General features: G+C 45.4%; 1 protein-coding gene across 1 annotated transcript in view; it reads right to left on the bottom strand.

The window, feature by feature from the left end:
* LOC309558759 (protein mono-ADP-ribosyltransferase PARP14-like) overlaps positions 1 to 21,191 on the bottom strand; it is a 106,945-nt gene that overhangs the window by 68,378 nt on the left and 17,376 nt on the right. Inside the window, exons 6-7 of the mRNA XM_082261807.1 lie at positions 4,379 to 6,639; positions 772 to 1,008 (exon numbers count right to left, since the gene is read on the bottom strand). Of these exons, the coding sequence (XP_082117933.1) occupies positions 772 to 1,008; positions 4,379 to 6,639 (2,498 nt within the window). The remainder of the gene's footprint in view (positions 1 to 771; positions 1,009 to 4,378; positions 6,640 to 21,191) is intronic.

Raw genomic sequence — 21,191 nt, 5'->3', positions numbered from 1 at the left:
TACTTCACTATTGTGGCCCCATTTATTTTGGAGATTCAAAGGCTCCACACACACCCCTTGGAATATCGTTTGAAAAGGGATAAGTGTGAGAATTAGTGACCGGATCCATCAACCATAGAAAAGGAGGAAATATCACATATGATACCATACAAAGCTGGTTATAAAGCCAATTGAGGTGAGCGCTTAGGACACCTAGTGGCCACTGCATGGAAGAGCACCTGCATGAATTTTGGGAAAGAAAAGGCGTCTGAATATACACCACCTTATTTATATATATAAGGACACTTTGGCACTTTTTCACTTTTGAATTATTTAATTATTGTAAGCTTATAAGCACATAATTTATCACTGGTACTTTATTTTAACAATTTTTGATATATTTAAGGATTGTTTATAGCACATATTTACATCACTTGTAAGAATATTTTATTTATTAATGAGAATTTTTTTAAATTTTATGCACTGGAGAATATTTATATAATTTTATGCACTGGAGAATATCTATATAATTTTAGCACAAGGGATTTTATTATAAACATTTGAAAGCACTGAAAGTAAATGTATTTATTAAATGTAATTAGTATGAATAACATGCACTAAGCACCTTTTAAGCGCGGTACTCCCCCCTGTTATAAATTTCTGAATTGCGTAGGTTACCAATAACAGTACCTGCAGCTTTAAAGGAATTAAGGATTTATATAGAGTGACAGCGCGAGAATTTCACCAACCCAATATATTTTAAGACCTTCACAGACATAAGGGTATTCTTACCTTCTTCGAAGAACCATTGGCACCATCCCACTGTGGAACCACAACATGAATGACGGTGTCACAGGACAGGTTACAGCCATTGGTAACAAATACAGAGCCCTCCTTCACCTCCTTCCCATATCTCTCTGTATTCAGGAGATCCTGGAGGTTGTTTCCGGCCTTCGCAAACAGAGCCCTGGAGACGGCTCCAGTACGAAGATCGAGGTCCTTCCCCACACTGTTCACAACTACATTAGTCTACAGAAAGAAAAAAATACAATCATTATTGTACTAATAGCTCAGATCACTTCTGTCCCTTTATTGGTCACCTATAAAGAATAAGTCGCAGATACAGATCTTGTCATCAGAGATTCCACAGTGACTTTGTTTATTTTAGAGTGAATTGTCTTTAAAAGTATAAATTGGAATTGGGGAAAATATTTTTTTTAAAGCTGAACTCCATAAATGTGTTAAAAGTACAAAACAATATGCAGCTCCTTTATTGTCCAATCACAGGATGGGGGTGTGTCCTGGACACGGCTGTATTGCTCATCTGTAGTGCAGCCTGAAGAGTGGTCTCTGTGAAGTGCTGAGTCTAGATAAAGTGATACTAAACACACACTGTTTTATATACATGAAGGATGGCACTGTAACTATAATTTTTTTAAGTTAATACTTTTTTCCTAATGGATATCCAGCTGTCACATGACCCAGCTCTCTCTCAGCCTGTCTGCAGGGAAACATAAGCAGCTTCTAGTCCTTTCCTGATGGTCACATGATAACGATTAAGGAAAAAAATGGGTTTGGGAGACAGAGTGAAAAAAACAATAATCAGTATCAATAAACCATTTTAAATTGTCATATAAATACATATTTGCAATCAAATATTATTATTTTTTGGCACTAACATGGTGTGGGCAGACTTCTGCCAATCACAGGCAGTGTCACACCCCTCCAGTCTGTGTCTTAGAATAACAGGGAGATGAAGCCTCCATCAATCAAGATGTAATATCCCACCCAATTATGTTTCGTTTGTTAGTGGGCATGGAGGAGGAGGGAGGGAATGAGAGTGTTATTTACCACTGTGTATACGCCCACATGTGTGACTCTATAGTCACATAGGCTGCTCAGATGTGATAGGGAGGAAATGCTCAGGGTAGAAATACACTGAAAACTGAGTGTGTGCAGAGATGCCAACACTGCTCAGAAAAGAAAAAAAAGTGTCTTTACTGCTTAAAAATGTGTTTGCTTGACTTAGGAATTTATTTGTTCCTTGCCTTATTAAAAGTCTATCTAAAACTACATTTAAGCCTACCCTGTCCACAGGCATGGGTGTCTGCCCCCCCTCCCTGGAATCTCATCTTTCCCTTTCAAGTGGTTGTTAAGCCACTTTATACCACCCTGTCTGGTCTGTTTAATAATCACGTGTGTCTGTGTATGTGTTTTAAAGACATAAGCCGTCCTTTACCAGTTTTCAGACCCGAGCGCCGCTTACGTGACCCGCCGGCTCTCTCCTCTCCCCGTCTGACAGCTGCCTGCAGCAGGCGGGCCCGAGGATTCCTTACTGATGTCAGTTGGGAGGGGAGGAGAAGGGGAGGGGGAGGGGGAGGGGGAGAGAGGCGGCGGGTCATGTGAGCGGCGAGTGGCACTCTGAAAACTTATAAAGAATGGCTTATTTTTATAAAACACAGACACAGGGGCACACAGGATTATTAAACAGACTGTAGACAAGATATAAAACCTTAAATTAGACTACAGCAGCAGGAGGGGGAGGGCAGGCACTGACACAGGAGCAGACAGGCAGGGAGAGGGGGGGGGGAGAGGGCAGAGGAGGACAGGAGGGCTGTGGATGATGGAGGCACATAAACTGACCACAGTGTCAGGGCTCAGCAGCCATGGTATACCATGTTCAGTTTACAGTATTTTAGGTCATAGAAGGGGCCAAATTACACAGCAAAGTTCTGCGCTGTATAACATGCTTTAATAAAACAGGATCTTCTTTTTTTTTAGGTTAACAAATGCTTTAAAAATAAATGCTGGTGTTTGCCCTTTAACCACTTTACCCCCCGCTCACATTGCTGCTACTGCGGCAATGTGGCTCGTTATCGTCCAGCGACGTAGGTCCTCCCTTTGTGGGCGGCGCGTGCGCGCCGCCGGAGGCTCGCACGCGCCGCCGGAGGCTCGCTCCCGCTGTATTCAGTTACAGCGGGAGTCGGGCCAGGAGAGGAGCGGCGGGGATCTTGTGTGGAAATCCGCCAGCTTGTGTAAACAAAGCGGGCGGACCTCCTAAGTGACAGTCAGGGTCAGATTGCAGGGTTCAGCATAGCTGTCCCTGTGTCACACAGTCCCCTCCCCCACACATGTCAGTAAGCACCAGGCATACATTAACCCCACCCTCTCCAATAAAAATTAACCCCTTCCCTGCCAGTGTCATTTTTACAGTAACAGTGCATATGTATAGCACTGATTACTGCAGTAATGTCAATGGTACCCCCAAAAGTTTCAAAAATGTCAGTCAAGGGTCCGATCTGTCCGCTGCAATGTCGCAATCCCGCAAAAAAAAAATTGCAGATCGCCGCCATTACTAGTTTAAAAAAAAAACACCAAAAATGACATAAATCTTTCCCCTAGTTAGTAAACGCAATAACTTTTGCGCAAACCAATCAAAATACGCTTATTGCTATTTTTTTTTACCAAAAATATGTAGCAGAAAACAAATTGGCCTAAAATTATAAAAAAAATTTGATTTTTACATTTTTTTTGGGGGGGGGATTTCATATAAAAAAATGTGAAAAATATTGTTATTTTTTTAAACTTGTCGCTCTTTTTTTGTTTATAGCGCAAAAAGTAAAAATCGCACAGGTGACCAAATACCACCAAAAGAAAGCTCTGTTTGTGGGGAAAAAGGGACATTAATTTAATTTGGGTACAGCATCGCACAACCGCGCAATTGTCCGTTAAAGTAACGCAGTGCCGAATCGCAAAATATGGCCTGGTCAGGAATGGGGTAAAACCTTCCGGTCATAAAGCAGTTAAAAATACGCTCATTGAGAATTTTTTTTGTCAAAGACATGTAGCTAAATACATTTTGGCCTAAATATATGACAAAAATTGAATATATTGGATATTTTTTAACTGTCAAAGTAGAAAAATATTGTTATTTTTTCAAAATTGTCGCTTTTTTTAATAAATATATCGCAAAAAATGAAAATCGCACATGTGATAAAATACCACCAAAAAAAAACTCTGTTTGTGGGAAAAAAAAGTACGTAAATTTAGTTTGTATACGGCGTTGCATGACCGCGCAATTGTCAGTTAAATTTGCACAGTGCCGAATCGCAAAAAGTGGCCTGGACGTAAGACAGCAAAATCCTCCGGTGGTAAAGTGGTTAAAAATAAATACTCAAAATAAGTATAATGGCAAAGCCCCTCCCCTTCATGACATTTTTGAAAAGGGGCGGAGCATGGGTGACCTTAAAATGATGCCCCCCCCCCTGAAAAAAGTTCTGCGGACGCCCATGTCCACAGGGTAACAACGCTGCTGTGCAATTTCCCTGTGGAACAAACGGAAGTGGAAAAATAATGGATCTGCTGGTAGAATAACCCCACAATAGTAGGTAATACTTACCGTCATATCCTCAATATTCCCGTGTATGACATTGACATGCACTCCTTCTTTAGTCACCACCATGGAAAGGTCACCTTTTCTCATTGTTTCCTCTCTCTTTGTAGTTTTCTTCCCGTGATGTTTTCTATTTGATATTTTGGGGGTGACCTGCACATTCTCCTCATCGTACTCTTCCGTTAGGAATTTGGTTAAAGTTTTCAGTGTGAGGTCATCGTTGTCTACAAGGTGGATGTTTTTGATGATCTTGACTCCTTCTTTGTTTTCTGCATATTGTTTGATGGATTGCAGAATATTCCCCACACATATGTCTACAGGAATTCCAGAGACTATGAAACCAGCCACAGAAATTGCAGCAGTGTTGAGACCATTCGCTGCAGCCGTCTCCAAGCTGCGGGTGATCGTTGTGCGCAGAAGCCGCTCGCATTTTGATTTATCCCTTTCACTATATTTAGGGCCAACTGTATGAATCACCTTCTTGCAAGGCAAGTTCTCCACATCTGTTATCTCATTCTCCCCCGGCTCCAGCTCCCCTTCTTTCTGAACAATACGTTCACATTCTTTCTGAAGTTTGGGCCCTGCTGCTTTTAGCAAAGCCAGTGCTGGTCCTCCAATGGGCGCTAAATCTTTATTTGAGGCAATAATGATGGCATCAGCATTGTGTTGGCACAGGTCATCTCTATATAACGTTATGGTGACTTCATTTCGGAGGTTGACTTGGAAAAGCTGTTCAGCTTGGCTAGGCTGATCACCCGAAATTCTGGTATCTCCATCCTTCTGAAAAAATATCACGCAGCCAAATGTATTCTTTGCTGTATTAATGTACATGTCTTCATTGTCAATACAGAATTTTTTGGCCCCAGGTTTGTCAATGTACAATGTGTCATAATAAAGTGTAGAATCTATTCTTGCTACACAGGTTTCCGCTTCTTCTACATATATCTTTGGACCGGACAATGAGAGGAAATTCTGTTTCTTTACAACCTTCACATTCTTTAAAATTCCATTCCATTCCTTCTTCCTTTCTCCCTCCATAAACTGCAAGGCTGCCACCGACTTTAGGTTGATGTCTTTCTCCATCAAAGTGTTCTTCTCCACAAAGTCTTGGATTTGCTGGTAGGCTTCTTCTACGAATGAAGATAGACCAGTGATCACCACCTCATTTACATCCCCCACAGAGAGTTCCTCTATAGAAAGGTTCATCTCATTAGCATTAAACATCTCGTTTAGAAAAGACTTTACATTTATCCATTCTGGACTCTGAGTAACACTTTCATCCTCAAAGAAAACCCGCTTACAGGCCAATTCTTCCTCCAAGGTTTCTTCAGCATTTTTCAGATCTTTATCAGAGTAACCAAATACCATGACTGCATTATCTTCCACCTGAAATGTTGCTTTAATGTTGTGAAGAAGGTTACAGGACATTTCTTCATTGTCCACTGCCATCAGAAACTGGATGATGCTTGGATCCCGATGAATAGATTTGGACTTCAGGCCTTGCCTAGTATTCAGAATTTCACATTTGGCAGTGAGCACTTCATCCTTTGGCCCATAGAGTTTGACTGACTTAGTAGCTCCATCATAACTTATCTTTACATATGGAGAATCTTCCAGGATGCTTTTCTCCAGACCAAGTGCCAACATTAATTTATAAGCTGCGGGTTCAAGGGGCAACTCATCCTCCACACTGTTCAGCTGTCTAGTGGTTTCTTCTACCAGTTTTCTGAATATTGGCTCACTCTTCTCAACATCTTCCTTTATACCTACAATGAAAGCCTTCTCTGCAGCTAAGTCTGGTTTTATGAGGACTCCATCACGTGATGAACTGGAGACCTTTGTCCTGATGGCTTCCCACACTGGTGGCTTCAGGTCATACTCTATGACTTTATACTTCGACATTAGATGCGAGAACTCTGTCTGGACTTTATTGCTCCAGGTTGGTGCTATCTTTGACAGGGTGCGTAGATGAGCGGAGAGGTTGCTGGGAAAAGACAGTGTGATGAGAGGTTTGGGGACACCTGGTGTTGACCATTTCACTTCACAATAGTGATCTGTCATGTGCTTCTCTATACTTTGTTTTTTTTCTTCATTATTAAGGATGAACTCCAGCATTTGTGCACATATGGGACATTGTACAGGTCCAGGTGTCATGATATGCGTTTCTTTCTTTCCGTACAGCCATTGGCCAATAGATGGGTAATATGGGTAAACAGAGAGGACTGAGTTGTGAAATTTATGTTGCTTTGTTAGAACCGTCTTTACAACTGCAACAAATAGATGGAAATTGTATTAGTAACACATAGTGGCTCATGAACAGCTCTTTGTTCAAATAGTTTTGGTCATGGCCTTCATGTCATTTAGAACTGGAGCAAAAAATTAACTAAAACTGTTAACCTTATTGGGGACTCAGATTTGGTAGAATGCAGTGTGAAGGGTATACATGATCTGTTGTACAATGTACAGTGTCAATATATACCTGTAGTCTCTAAACTGCGACCCGTGGGCCATATACTACCTTTTGCTTGCATTTAACCAGCCCTTGTGGGCATTGTTCCTTTCACTGATATGAAGCACTATTCCTCCCACTGACACCAATAATAAGACACCACTCCTTCCACTGACGCCAACAGTGGGGCACTATGCCTTCCACTGACACCACCAGTGGGGTACTCTCAATCCCACTAACACCAACAATGCGGTACTATTCCTCCCACTGACACCAATGATGGAGTACTATCTGAAAGAGTGTATCAATGTGCCTTAATGAAATATTCAATTTCATGATACCAGAGAAAATTCATTTCAGCTAGTGCCCACTTTCCAATGGAATGTGGTCCCTTGCAATTACATATTAAACACATCTCATTCATCCTGGACACTTAACTTTTGCACATGGATTACAGACAACACCTGAACACATTGACAATTACTTACATATTAACACATCAGACAGCTGAGCAGAGACGGAACGGCTTTTCCACAAACGCAATTTCAGACACACTACACCCCACATTTACAGCAATATGTTAGGGAAAACAAAAGCCTTTTCATGTAAGGTCTTAGTAGATATATTCTATTGTCAAACTGACCCATGGATTGTACACTAGTTTGAACTGGTTTTTCCCTCTCAAATGTCCCATAAATATGTGAGCCGAAATGAAATAAATCAGATGTATCCGCATTAAGCTTAAGTGCTATATGTTTTACATCTCCTGGCCAGCAGAAGGAAAATTCACTACACAGGGGAGTTAGAACTGAAGGCTCTTAGGTCCGGGACCTAAATTCAAAATCATCTTGCAATTGCCTCCTGACGTAAATGAGCTAACACTATCCCTCTCACTGACACCACGATAGGGGTACTATCCCTCCCACTGACATCAACGATGGGGTACTATAATTCCCACTGACACCAACAATGGGGTTCTGATCCTCCCACTGTCACCAACAGTGTGGTACTATTGCTCCCACTGACATCAATAACGGGACACCATTTCCCCTCCTACTGGCCGCAGGCGGTATATAATATTTTGACTCCCACTTACCAACAAGACGTTGTTTACTCCAGCTGACTCTGGGGCAATTTCTGCTGCTGGTCACAGTCTGACCCCCCTAATTTCTGAAAGACTGAAAACTGGCCCTTTGTTTGGAAAACTTGGAGACCCCTGATCTAAGCTGATAGTATTTTGGATTTATAGAGGCACATTTTAATGGTCTAGCAAAAGCTCTGATATTTGACCATTGTCTAAATGGAGCACAAAACTCATGGACAGGCATAGGCCATACAGAATTTTACTTCTACTGAATAACACTTTTTCATACATGGTTGGAAGGAGAGCCTCCTCCATTCCCTCCACCACAGTACCCAAGATGGGCGCCTCTGTGCCTTTACTGCCTCTCCAGAGGAGGAGGTAAGAGGTCCTACTGTATGTACACTATATTAACAAAAGTATTGGGACACCGGCCTTTGCATGCACATGAACTCTAATGGCGTCCCAGCCCCCTCCCCCCTTCTTTTTTGTCTTTGTTTTGTTCATGTCTACATAAATATTGCCCATAACTAGTGCTGTTTAAGCAAATTCCGAATAAATATGTTCACTATTATATATGTCAATTTAGGGGTTTATAGATTTTTCTATGTAATGTTGTTACGCATAAAATTGTGTTATATTTATTTGTATATCAGCTTGTAATTGCAATTTGACATTTTCCAGAGTCATGTGGTAACCCTGCCCTGGGGATGGCCTTCGTCCAGTTGTACATCCTCGGGGCGGGCGCATTTTACACTGTCACTTGGCAAGCATGCAATCCCTGGAGAGGGAGGAATGATTGGGGCTATGTCCCTGTTCTGGCTCCTCTCACTTGGATTTGGGACCAATTGGGTGGGTCCAGTAATAAATATGTGCCAAGATAGGTGTGATGTTCATCTGGCCATTGGCCCACCTCCATCCTTGCTGTAAGATATGCGGCCTTCCGCCCAACACATTATGGCCTGGCATTATTGATGGCAAAGTGCATGCGCCGGTACCTTTGGTGGATGTGTGATGGGGCATAAGGTCCTGTGACATCAGCTGGCCGATGGGTCAGCTGGGCGTCTCAGTGCTGGAGTGATATATAAGGACCGCTTTATGATAATAGGAGTATGCCAGTGGATGCACCAACCCTTTCCTCCCAGGTACCTTCTTAACTACAATGCACTACAAATTAACTTTTATTCATAGTCCTATACTCTGGACTTTGTTACAGGCTATATCCTTGGCAGGTTTGTGATGATGTTTCAGTCACTTTGATGCATAACTAATCAACCCATTTGCTAAACAGGCTCCTGGGTGAGTTTTTATTGCTCCCTGTAGATGAATTTATGCCTATCCCCTACTTATATTTATATATGTGTAACTTAGTACTCCTTGAATATGGAGATACTATTTTCCTGTTACTATTTATGTATTCCCAGGTATGCCATACTACCAAGCAAGTATCAACACATCTATATGGTACCTACACTGTGAATGACCCACTTTAGGGTATGGAACTATTCACCTTAACATCTTGGAGTCCAGTAGTGGTCTATCTATCCCACCAGCCTTAAAACTAAGACCAACTCTATCCTTTAAAATGCATCTTAAAGCGGAGTTCCGGGCACAAAAACAATATTTTTTTTTTGTGCCCCTCCGCTAGTTCGACATTACCTGAAAAGGAATTGGATAGTTATTTTTTTTTTGTTGTTTACTCACCTTGTAATTGAAGATCGTAAATACTCACCTCAGAGTACTTCCTCCCTCAGCGCCGCGGCTCACCCCGTCACTTCCTGTCTCGCAATGATTCCTGGGAGCTGAACGTCATCGCTCCCAGGAATCAATGCGACGGCACCGGCCCCGCTCGTCACTTCCGGGCGACGCCGCATTTCCCTGCTAAACAGCTTCTGGGCATGCCCAGAAGCTGTGGAGGAATGCGGCGCCGCACCGGAAGTGACGAGAGGGGCCGGTGCAGGCGCATTCTGGGACAGGAAGACGCGGAAGAAGACACAGAAGAGGACCGCGCCGGCTTCACCTGCCCACAAGAGAGATGGAAACGCTGTGGAAGAAATTTTATAAGTAAGTATTTCTTCTAAAAGGTAAGTGCGAACCGGGACAGATCAGAGGCTAGCCATTGTGGAATGTGCTAGCCCTGACTGTCCCGGGGGTATGTCTATTAAAAAATTACTTCTGTGCCCGGAACTCCGCTTTAAGGGAAAACCATCTTCCATATGTTTATGTATTACAGTGAGGGTAAAAAAGTATACAAACTCCTGCTGATTTTGTATATATGCCCCCTGACAAAGAAATGATCAGTCTATAATTTTATTGGTCGGTTTATTTTACCAGTGAGAGAAAAAACAGAAAAACGCATTTCAAAAAAAGTTATAAATTGATTTGCATTTTAATGAATGAAATAAGTATTTGACCCCTTCACACACAAAACATGACTCAGTACTTGGTGGCAAAACCCTTGTTGGCAATCACAGAGGTCAGACGTTTCTTGTAGTTGGCCACCAGGTTTGCACACATCTAAGAAGGGATTTTGTCCCACTCTTCTTTGCAGATCCTCTCCAAGTCATTAAGGTTTGGTTCAAATATTTTAATGATGCTGGTTTAAATATGCTTAAGTTTTTGATTGGAATGAAAAAACTTAAGCTGACCAGGTTAGATGAAGAAATATCCAGTTTAAAGGTCTCTATGGCACCCTCTTCAGGTACCACTGAATTTGGCAATAGATCCAGTGCCCTTAAAAAGGTTTTGGAGAAGGAGGAGGTGGAACAAAAAGCCAAGAAAAATAAAAAATATTCTAGAGACCTGAAGGATTACAAAACAAAATTGGTGTTTAAGTGGCAAAAAAAGCAAGAGGAGCCACGAGGTGATGTAGTGAATCAGCCCTCATCATCTGGCCTTAATGTGGCTCCTCAATCTGGGAATCCCCCCAATTAGGAAACACTTATAATAGAGCACCTGAAACACCAACCCAGGGGGGGTGGAATAATGCCTGAGGGAGAGGGAATAAACGTAAATTCACCAAGAAAGGTAGAGGTGGCGGATCTCGTCACTACCCCCCTCGCCCTAATCAAAATTATGGGGATAACCGGCATTACCAAGGGGGTTATAATGCTGGTTATGGTAACCACGGCTCCCCATGGAGAGACGGTGGTACCTCCCGTAACCGTTTCGAGCCCCTTGATAGGGATGATTATTATAGTGATAGGGAAGATGACAGGTATATTACCAACCACCCCTATAACACTCCACAAAGAGGTAACCACTATGGTCAGTTTAACCGATCAGGGGCGGGCCCTGATTCCTCTAATTTTGTTAGACAAGGGGGTTTTCACAGACCCAGGGACACCAACGGTCAGGAATTAGAACAAGGAGAGGCACCAGAGGGGGGAGGAGAAACCAACAAAAAAAGAAAAAGGACAAAATAGATGCCGGTATCTTCAATTTAAGTTCTGCCCCTCTCACTGATAATGAAAAGTATGTATTAGACCATGGCCTGAAATATGCCCCAACAAAGCCAATAAACAGGTTCAGCTTATTTATGGATGTGCATAAATACATCCGTAAGCTGAACATTAGGAGTTATGTTATGTCCAACCCCATTAGAGACCACTGGTTGGTGGATAATGGAATAAGGCACTCAGGACTCTCTAATGCCTCTTTATTTAACCCTCCGGGCTTCGTAGCCCCTTCTGTAAAGGTCTTTAAAGATCTGGTTACTAAAGAGGTACAGAATCTACATATTAGGAACAATAGGAATGAGTTCAGATTCAATGATGGTTTGAAAACATTAAAGAGACGGGGGAATCGTGGTTTTAGATAAAATTGCATATAATACGGAAATGCACAGACTCTTGTCTGATAGCGATACGTATCGCTCTATGCCCACGAACCCCACCCATAAGTATAAAAAAGAATTGTTATCGCTGGTAGATAAGGGATATAGGGATCATATACTCTCTAAAAAGGAGAAGTCCTTTTTGGTCCCTGTGGCTCCGTGGGTACCCGTCATATACTATCTTCCAAAAGTACATAAAAACCCCAACAACCCACCGGGCCGACCCATCATCAGTGTGATCCACTCGGTTACAAGTCGTATTGGAAAGTATATTGACGGGTACCTGCAGCCACTTGTTATCAATACTACCTAAGGGACTCTACGCAAGTACTTAATCTTTTGAGTAGTGTACAATGGAAAGAGAGTTATCTTTTAGTTACGGCGGACGTTAATTCGCTGTATACTATAATTTCCCATGAAGATGGCTATGGTGCATTAGAGGCGTTCCTGAGTAGAGATGATTCTGTCGTTCCCATTCAACGACAATTCATTTTGTCTTTGTTATTGTTTGCCATGCAGCACAATTATTTTTTGGTTGGTGGCTCCTATTTTCTGCAAACCAGGGGAGTCGCCATGGGCGCAAAATTTGCGCCAAGCATGGCAAACCCTGTTCATGGCCAAATGGGAGGAGGATGTCATCTATGCCCACCAGAGACCCCAATTGGTTCTCTGGCGGCGCTATATAGATGACGTCCTCCTCCTTTGGGATGGTGACACAACGATTCATTGATGAACTCAATTCTAACTCGTTGGGTATCATACTACAACATGAAGTTAGTAACCAAAGTATCAATTTTTTAGATCTTAAGATCGAGATTAGAAATTATTTCATTGTGACCAGTACTTATTTTAAGAGTACTGATCGCAATGGTTTCATAGATCAAGGTAGCTGTCATCACCCCTCTTGGCTGGGCTCAGTGCCCAAGAGTCAGTTCCTTAGGTTACGCCGTAACTGCACTGAGAGGGATGATTATCTGAGACAAGCAAGTGTCCTTAAAAATAGATTTTTGGATAAAGGATATAATGCTGCTACCTTAGATTCCATTATTCAGGACATAGGCCAACGAGATAGGTCTTCTTTATTGGAGGTAAAAAACAAAGCATCCATTGAATCAGATAGGTTCAGTTTTTTCTTTTGTAACTACCTTCTCAAGGCAATATCGAGATGTTAAGCGTATCTTTAAAAAACACTGGGGAGTTCTTAAAAATGATGGGTTGTTGGGTCCCTTATTACCAGAGGCTCCCCCAGTTGTTTTTAGAGGAGTTCCTCCACTATGTTTACAGGTTGCCCCTAATGTTCTGGATAGACCCAATCGTGTCTACTTTTTTTCAGAAACTGAATGGTTTCTTCCCTTGTCGGAAGTGTGTAGTATTCCTGGTTAATATCCTACCTGGCAGGAGGATATGTGATTTCCAGTCAACTGCCACATCCAAAACCTTTCAGATTAAACCCTTTATTTGCTGTTCTACCACCAATGTAGTGTATTTGCTTGAATGTCCCTGCGCCCTACAATACATAGGCCGCATGGTGAGGACACTTGCAGTTAGGGTTAATGAGCACCTTGGGAATATCCCTAGGGGCTTTTTGAAACATAGTGTTTCCAAGCATTACGCTAATCATCATGCAAAAGATCCCACTGGTACTAAAATCTGGGGAATCGACAAATTCACTCCCCACTGGAAAGGCAGTAATGTCCGACGGGAGATCTCTAGGCTTGAGACCCGCTGGATATTTGATATGAGAACCTACTCTCCGTGGGGAATGAATGTCGAATGGGATGTGAATTGCCATATTAATAACAGCTGAACTTATCCTGACATTGTTTTTTTTTCATTCATTATTTATGTATTTTTAACATATTTCATATTGTCATATCATATGTTTTTTAGTAATTATATTTTTTTATATTGCCTCATATGGCTCTTAGATTAATGTGAGCCATGTTTGCGTGGCAATTTTTTATATATATATTTATGTATAATATGCTATGTTGGTGTGATTATTTTATATGCATTTTTGTATATCATAAAGGTTTTTATATTTGATATTGTGTCAGCCTTGCTTAAAAGTTAAAAGGTATCATTTCGGCAGCCACCGGTCTCATAAACCGGTTTGTTTTGCCTTGAATGGTCCTGTAGTTGCCCCGTCTGGTTTGTGAGTTCTGCTCTGTCCTTGTTTCCGGCGGTTTCAGGGACACAGGTTAGGCTGGTTTCCTTGGTGTCATGGTCTTACCTTCTTGCTGTTCTCCTTCGTTTGACATGTGCTGGCGGCCATCTTGGTTTCTGGGTTTCTTGTAGCCTCCCACCCTGCGGCTCCTCCTTCCCACTGGGAGGAGCTGGATACCTAGCTCATATATATAGGAGGTCTGTGGCTTCAGTTCCCTGCTTGGTCCTCCTGTGTTCACATGCTACTAAGACTGCTGCTACTTCTGGTTCCTGTTCCTGGCTTCGTCTGACTACCCTGTTGGTTCCTGATCCTGGCTTCGTCTGACTACCCTGCTGGTTCCTGATCCTGGCTTCGTCTGACTACCCTGCTGGCTCCTGACCCCTGGCTTCGCAAAGACTCTGCATCGGTTTCGCCATCCGTTTGGACTTTTGCTTTATAGCTTGTTTTTCAATAAAGCTTTCTTATGTTCACTTATCTGTTGTTGTACGTCTGGTTCATGGTTCCGTGACATTAGGACCAAGCCATGAATTCTGACGGTACAGGGCCATCCTCGCTACCCACGCTGGTTGCCAGACTTGATCAGCAGGAACACCTGTTGGGTCGGTTCGCCGTGGCGTTGCAAACCCTGCTTGAACGCACGGTACCACAGGCCACGAATTCTGACGGTGCAGGGCCATCCTCACTACCCACGCTGGTTGCCAGACTTGATCAGCAGGATCACCTGTTGGGTCAGTTCGCCGTGGCGTTGCAAACCCTGCTTGAACGCACGGTTCATTTCGCTCCCGTTGCCGACGGGTCGGTTGTCGCTCCTGGGTCCGCTCCTACTGCCGCTCCGGTTGTTGCGCCAGAGTCTACCCCGACACCTGTTGTTGCGCCTGCGGTGTTTCGGGGTATGTCCGGTTCTGCCCCCCTTCCACAGCGCTTTGGGGGAGAGCCAACTCAGTGCCGAGGTTTCCTTAACCAGGTGGGCATTTATTTCGAGTTGCTGCCACATGCCTTTCCTACTGAGAGATCAAAGGTGGGCTTCTTAATCTCGCTGCTCTCGGACAAGGCCTTGGCCTGGGCCAGCCCTTTATGGGAGAACAACAATCCGGTGGTTGCCGAGTTTTCCGGTTTTGTTGCTTCTCTTCGGAAGGTATTCGATGTGCCGGCTCGTGCTGCCTCTGCTGCGAAGCTCCTTATGTCCATCAGACAGGGTTCACGATCCGTAGCTGAATACGCCATTGAGTTTCGTACCCTGGCAGCAGAGGTGGGCTGGAATAATGAGGCTCTGGTCGCTGCTTTCTCTCATGGTCTCTCGGATGCCTTGAAGGATGAGGTTGCAGCTAAGGACCTACCAGTGGAGCTCGAGTCTCTTATTTCTTTCCTGATTTTGATTGACACCAGACTCAGGGAGAGACCTTCCTTTAAGGAGAGTCTGCGGAGGCCTCCTAACAGATTGGCGCCTACCTTTGTTGTCCCACCCGTGCCTCCCTCTCCTCCCACGCCTCCTGGGGATGACTTGTCTGGGGGTGAACCCATGCAGCTGGGGTTTGCTCGCCTGTCCGAGGGGGAGAGGGTACCCCGGAGACGCGAGGGCCGATGCATGTACTGTGGTCTCGGTGGGCATTTTCGGTTGGCATGTCCGAACCGTCCAGGGAAACGCTCGCACCTGAGATCCTGTCGGGGGCAGATCTTGGGTGGAGTCTCCTCGTCCCCGGTTTCCCGTGTTGACAAACCACTGATCACTGTTGTCCTTTCCTGGGTCGGGGGCTCGGTGACGACCCAGGCGTTGGTGGACTCTGGTGCTGGTGGTTTGTTCATTGATAGTGTGTTCGCTGCCGCCAATTCCATTCCTCTGCAGGCTCGAGGTTCTCCTCTGGCTCTTGAGGCGATAGACGGCAGACCCCTTCTGCCGCCACACGTGACTCATGAGACCCTTCCAGTGGGGTTAGCCATTGGTGCCGTCCACAGAGAGTCGGTCTGCTTCCAGGTTATTTCGTCTCCACACTACTCGGTGGTCTTGGGGTACCCCTGGCTCCAGAAGCATAATCCGATTTTCGATTGGAGATCGGCCGAGATCCTCTCGTGGTCACCGCAGTGTGGGGCTAGTTGCATCCATGGGCCTGTCAAGTTGCTGTGTACTTCCTCGGACTCTCTGTTGCCCCCTGAATACGAGGAGTACCGGGATGTATTCGATAAGGTGCGCGCGGTTGCCCTACCTCCGCACCGCCCATACGATTGTGCCATCGAGTTACAATCTGGTGCCGTTCCTCCTCGTGGCAAAGTCTATCCACTGTCGGTAGCGGAGAATGAGGCCATGGAGGAGTACGTGAGGGAGGCGCTTTCACGTGGACACATTCGCAAATCCTCGTCCCCAGCAGGGGCTGGATTTTTCTTTGTGAAAAAGAAGGGCGGTGAGTTGAGGCCTTGCATCGATTACAGGGGTCTCAATCGCATCACGATCAAGAACGCTTACCCGATACCCTTGATTTCCGAGCTGTTCGATCGCCTTAAAGGGGCCACGGTCTTTACCAAACTCGACCTGAGGGCGGCATATAACCTCGTAAGGATCAAGGCGGGCGATGAGTGGAAGACCGCGTTTAACACCAGGACCGGTCATTATGAATCCTTGGTTATGCCCTTTGGGCTGTGCAATGCACCCGCAGTCTTTCAGGAATTCATCAACGATGTTTTCCGTGACCTGTTGCAGCAGTGTGTGGTGGTCTACCTGGATGACATCTTGGTATATTCTGAGTCCATGGAGACCCACATTCTGGATGTCAAACGAGTGTTGCAACGGTTACGAGAGAACAAGCTGTTCGGTAAGCTTGAGAAATGCGAATTTCACCGATCCCAGGTAACCTTCTTAGGTTACATCATTTCCGCTGAGGGGTTCTCCATGGATCCTGAGAAGGTTTCGGCTGTCTTACAGTGGCCCCAGCCCAGTGGTCTTCGCTCCCTGCAGCGCTTTTTGGGCTTCGCCAATTATTATCGGAAGTTCATCAGGGACTTTTCCATGCTAGCCAAGCCTCTCACGGATCTGACCAGGAAGGGCAGTAATTCCCAGGTCTGGCCGCCCGAGGCCATCCGAGCTTTTGAGGCTCTAAAGTCCGCCTTTGTGTCGGCTCCGATTCTGTCGCATCCCAACCCTGGGTTGCCCTTTGTCCTCGAGGTGGACGCGTCTGAGACGGGAGTAGGCGCCCTTCTGTCTCAGCGTAGAACACCAGAGGGTCCTCTGCTTCCTTGTGGGTTTTACTCCCGGAAACTGTCTTCCGCGGAGTGCAACTACCAGATTGGTGACAGGGAGTTATTGGCCATCGTGCAGGCTCTTAAAGAATGGAGGCACTTGCTCGAGGGTTCGGTGGTTCCGGTCCTCATCCTGACGGACCACAAGAATCTGACCTATCTCTCTGAGGCCAAGAGATTGACACCACGTCAGGCCAGATGGGCTCTGTTCTTGTCACGTTTTAATTACGTGGTCTCCTACCTACCCGGTTCCAAGAACATCAGGGCTGATGCCTTATCACGGCAGTACTCCGACCTGTCCAGGGAGGAGTCGATTCCGACTTCGGTCATACCTCCGAATCAGATCCTGGCTGCCATTCGCACCAGCCTGACCTCTCCCCTGGGTGAGCAGATTTTGGCGGCTCAATCTGGTGCTCCCTCTGGGAGACCCAACGGCAGATGTTTTGTGCCTGAGGAGTTGCGCACTCGGTTGTTGCGAACCTACCATAACTCCAAGACCGCGGGGCATCCTGGAAAGAATCAGCTGTCCTGGGCTGTTTCACGTCTGTTCTGGTGGCCTTCCCTACGTTCCGACATCGCCGCATATGTAGCGGCATGCTCCGTTTGTGCCCAGAGTAAGTCCCCTCGGCACCTTCCGTTGGGCCTTCTGCAACCCTTAGCCACCGGGGAGCGCCCATGGTCACACCTGGGGATGGATTTCATTGTGGACCTCCCTGCATCCCGAGGCCATACGGTCATTCTCATGATTGTGGATCGGTTTTCCAAAATGTGTCAATGTGTTCCTCTCAAGAAGTTACCCTCTGCACAGGAGTTGGCCACGATTTTTGCCAGGGAGGTCTTCCGGTTGCACGGTTTGCCCAAGGAGATTGTGTCGGATCGGGGGAGTCAGTTTGTGTCCAGGTTCTGGCGCGCCTTTTGCTCCCAGTTGGGGATTCATCTCTCCTTCTCCTCGGCCTACCACCCTCAGTCCAATGGGGCCGAAGAACGTTCCAATCAGGCCTTGGAGCAATTCCTTCGTTGCTATGTCTCCGATCACCAAGACAATTGGGTTGATCTCCTGCCTTGGGCTGAGTTTGCCAGGAACACGGCGGTGAACTCTTCCTCTGGGACGTCTCCCTTCATGGCCAACTATGGGTTCCAACCTGCCGTGTTACCGGAGGTATTCTCTCCCCAGTATATTCCGGCTGTGGAGGATCACCTTTCCGTCCTACGTGCTTCTTGGGTACAGATCCAGAAGTCCCTTGAGGTCTCTGCGCAGCGCCAGAGACTCCAGGCTGATCGCAGACGAGCGCCTGCTCCTTCCTACCAGGCCGGTGACCGTGTATGGTTGTCCACCCGCAACCTCAACCTTCGAGTGCCCACTCCCAAGCTGGCGCCTCGCTTTGTTGGTCCCTTCCGAGTGCTTCGCAGGGTAAACCCGGTAGCCTATGCCCTTGCGCTTCCTCCTGGCATGCGGATCTCCAACGTGTTTCATGTCTCCCTGTTGAAGCCTCTGGTGTGTAATCGTTTCACTTCCTCGGTTCCTCGGCCTCGTCCGGTCCGAGTGGGCAATCGTGAGGAGTATGAGGTGAGCAATATCCTGGACTCACGCCTGGTCCGCGGTCGGGTGCAGTTTTTGGTTCATTGGCGTGGTTATGGTCCAGAGGAGCGTTCCTGGGTTCCCTCCGCAGATGTCCATGCTCCTGCCTTGCTCCGAGCCTTCCACGCACGCTTCCCTCAGAAACCGTTCTTTACTCCGCGGAGGAGGGGCCCTTGAGGGGGAGGTACTGTCATGGTCTTACCTTCTTGCTGTTCTCCTTCGTTTGACATGTGCTGGCGGCCATCTTGGTTTCTGGGTTTCTTGTAGCCTCCCACCCTGCGGCTCCTCCTTCCCACTGGGAGGAGCTGGATACCTAGCTCATATATATAGGAGGTCTGTGGCTTCAGTTCCCTGCTTGGTCCTCCTGTGTTCACATGCTACTAAGACTGCTGCTACTTCTGGTTCCTGTTCCTGGCTTCGTCTGACTACCCTGTTGGTTCCTGATCCTGGCTTCGTCTGACTACCCTGCTGGTTCCTGATCCTGGCTTCGTCTGACTACCCTGCTGGCTCCTGACCCCTGGCTTCGCAAAGACTCTGCATCGGTTTCGCCATCCGTTTGGACTTTTGCTTTATAGCTTGTTTTTCAATAAAGCTTTCTTATGTTCACTTATCTGTTGTTGTACGTCTGGTTCATGGTTCCGTGACACTTGGTTGCGGGACTGGAGCGTGTGGAGCGCACATAGTGACTGCTTTCTGCATGTCCCTTCCGGGCGTCAGGGGTTTTAATACTGCGTGCCCGCATCATCATACCAGGCCTCTGATGATGTCACAAGCTTGACGATACGCGTAAGGCAGTCTTCTATTTATTGCAATGCTGATGTTCTACAACCTAAATGTATGTGCATTACTTTTAATAAATCTTATATGTTTGGACGAACTTCACTATTGGCTGTTTTGTCCTCTTCGGAGTTTATTCTGCCAGAGACAGCGGTATATGATTTTTGGGAATCATCATACATTTTTTTCAAGAGGTCTGGTGTCTGCTATGGAAGTGAATTAAGATCTACTAAATTCATCAAGGTTCACACCATTCAATGCCTGTTTTGACAGCTCTGTGAAAGGAGGGTCATTTCCTCTGGTAAGGAGCCATGAGTGTTAGCACAGGGTGCAATTAAGATTTCTTACTGTGCACGGGTGATTGGCGGACTGGTCTTTTTTTCCTTTTCCAGCTTTGTCTACAAGACTGTCATTTGGACTTTATTGTTTTTGAGATTATATGATATATCATTATCACATTTTTGCATGCATTTGGCGCAGCTCTTTACCTATTCCATTAAGGTTTTGAGGCTGATGTGTGGTAACTCAAAACTTCAGCTTCCTCCACATATTTTCGATGGGATTAAGGTCTGGAAACTGGCTAGGCCACTTCAGGACCCTAATGTGCTTCTTCTTGAGCCACTCTTTTATTGCCTTGGCCGTGTGTTTGGGGTCATTGTCATGCTGGAATACCCATCCACGACCCATTTTCAATGCCCTGGCTGAGGGAAGGAGGTCCTCACCAAGGATTTGATTGAGCATGGCCCCGTCCATCATCCCTTTAACCACTTAAGCCCCGGAGGATTTGGCTGCTAAAAGACGAGGGGGTATTTTGCGATTCGGCACTGCGTGACTTTAACGGACAATCGCGCAGTCGTGCGACGCTGTACCTAAACAAATTTGACGTCCTTTTTTTCTCACAAACAGAGCTTTCTTTTGGTGGTATTTGATCACCTGTGCGATTTTTTGATCATGCGCTATAAACAAAAAAAGAGCGTCAATTTTGCAAAAATAACAATATTTTTCACATTTTTTTATATGAAATTCCCCCCCAAAAAAAAAGTAAAAATCAAAATTTTTTAACATTTTCGGCCAATTTGTTTTATGCTACATATCTTTGGTAAAAAAAAATCGCAAAAAGCGTATTTTGATTAGTTTGCGCAAAAGTTATCGCGTTTACTAACAAAGGGAAAGGTTTTTGTCATTTTTGGTGGGTTTTTTTTAACGCGTAATGGCGGCGATCTGCGATTTTTTTGCGGTACTGTGACATTGCGGCGGACAGATCAGACCCTTAACTGACATTTTTTACACTTGGGGATACCAGTGATATTTCTACAGTAATCAGTGCTATACATATGCACTGTTACTGTAAAATTACACTGGCAGTGAAGGGGTTAACTTTTTTTGAGAGGGAGGGGCTATGTGTGTCCCTAGGGGCGTGATTCTAACTGTGATTGGCTGTGGCTTGAGATGTATGAACAGTGATCAATGGTTCTACATCTTGAGCAGCGGGACCTTGTGGGCGCTGTAGGATTTAAGTCCGTCACGGCAAAGTGTGTTACCAATTGTTTTCTTGGTGACTAAGGTCCCAGCTGCCTTGAGATCATTGACAAGATTCTCCCGTGTAGTTCTGGGCTGATTCTTCACCGTTCTCATTATCATTGAAACTCCACGAAGTGAGATCTTCCATGGAGCCCCTGATCTGAGGGAGATTGACAGTAATT

Source organism: Pelophylax lessonae (genome assembly GCF_965119305.1).
Source record: "Pelophylax lessonae genome assembly, chromosome: 6".
NCBI lineage: Eukaryota > Metazoa > Chordata > Amphibia > Anura > Ranidae > Pelophylax > Pelophylax lessonae.
Note: the sequence above shows the minus strand (reverse complement) of the source record. Positions and strands in the feature narration are given on the sequence as shown.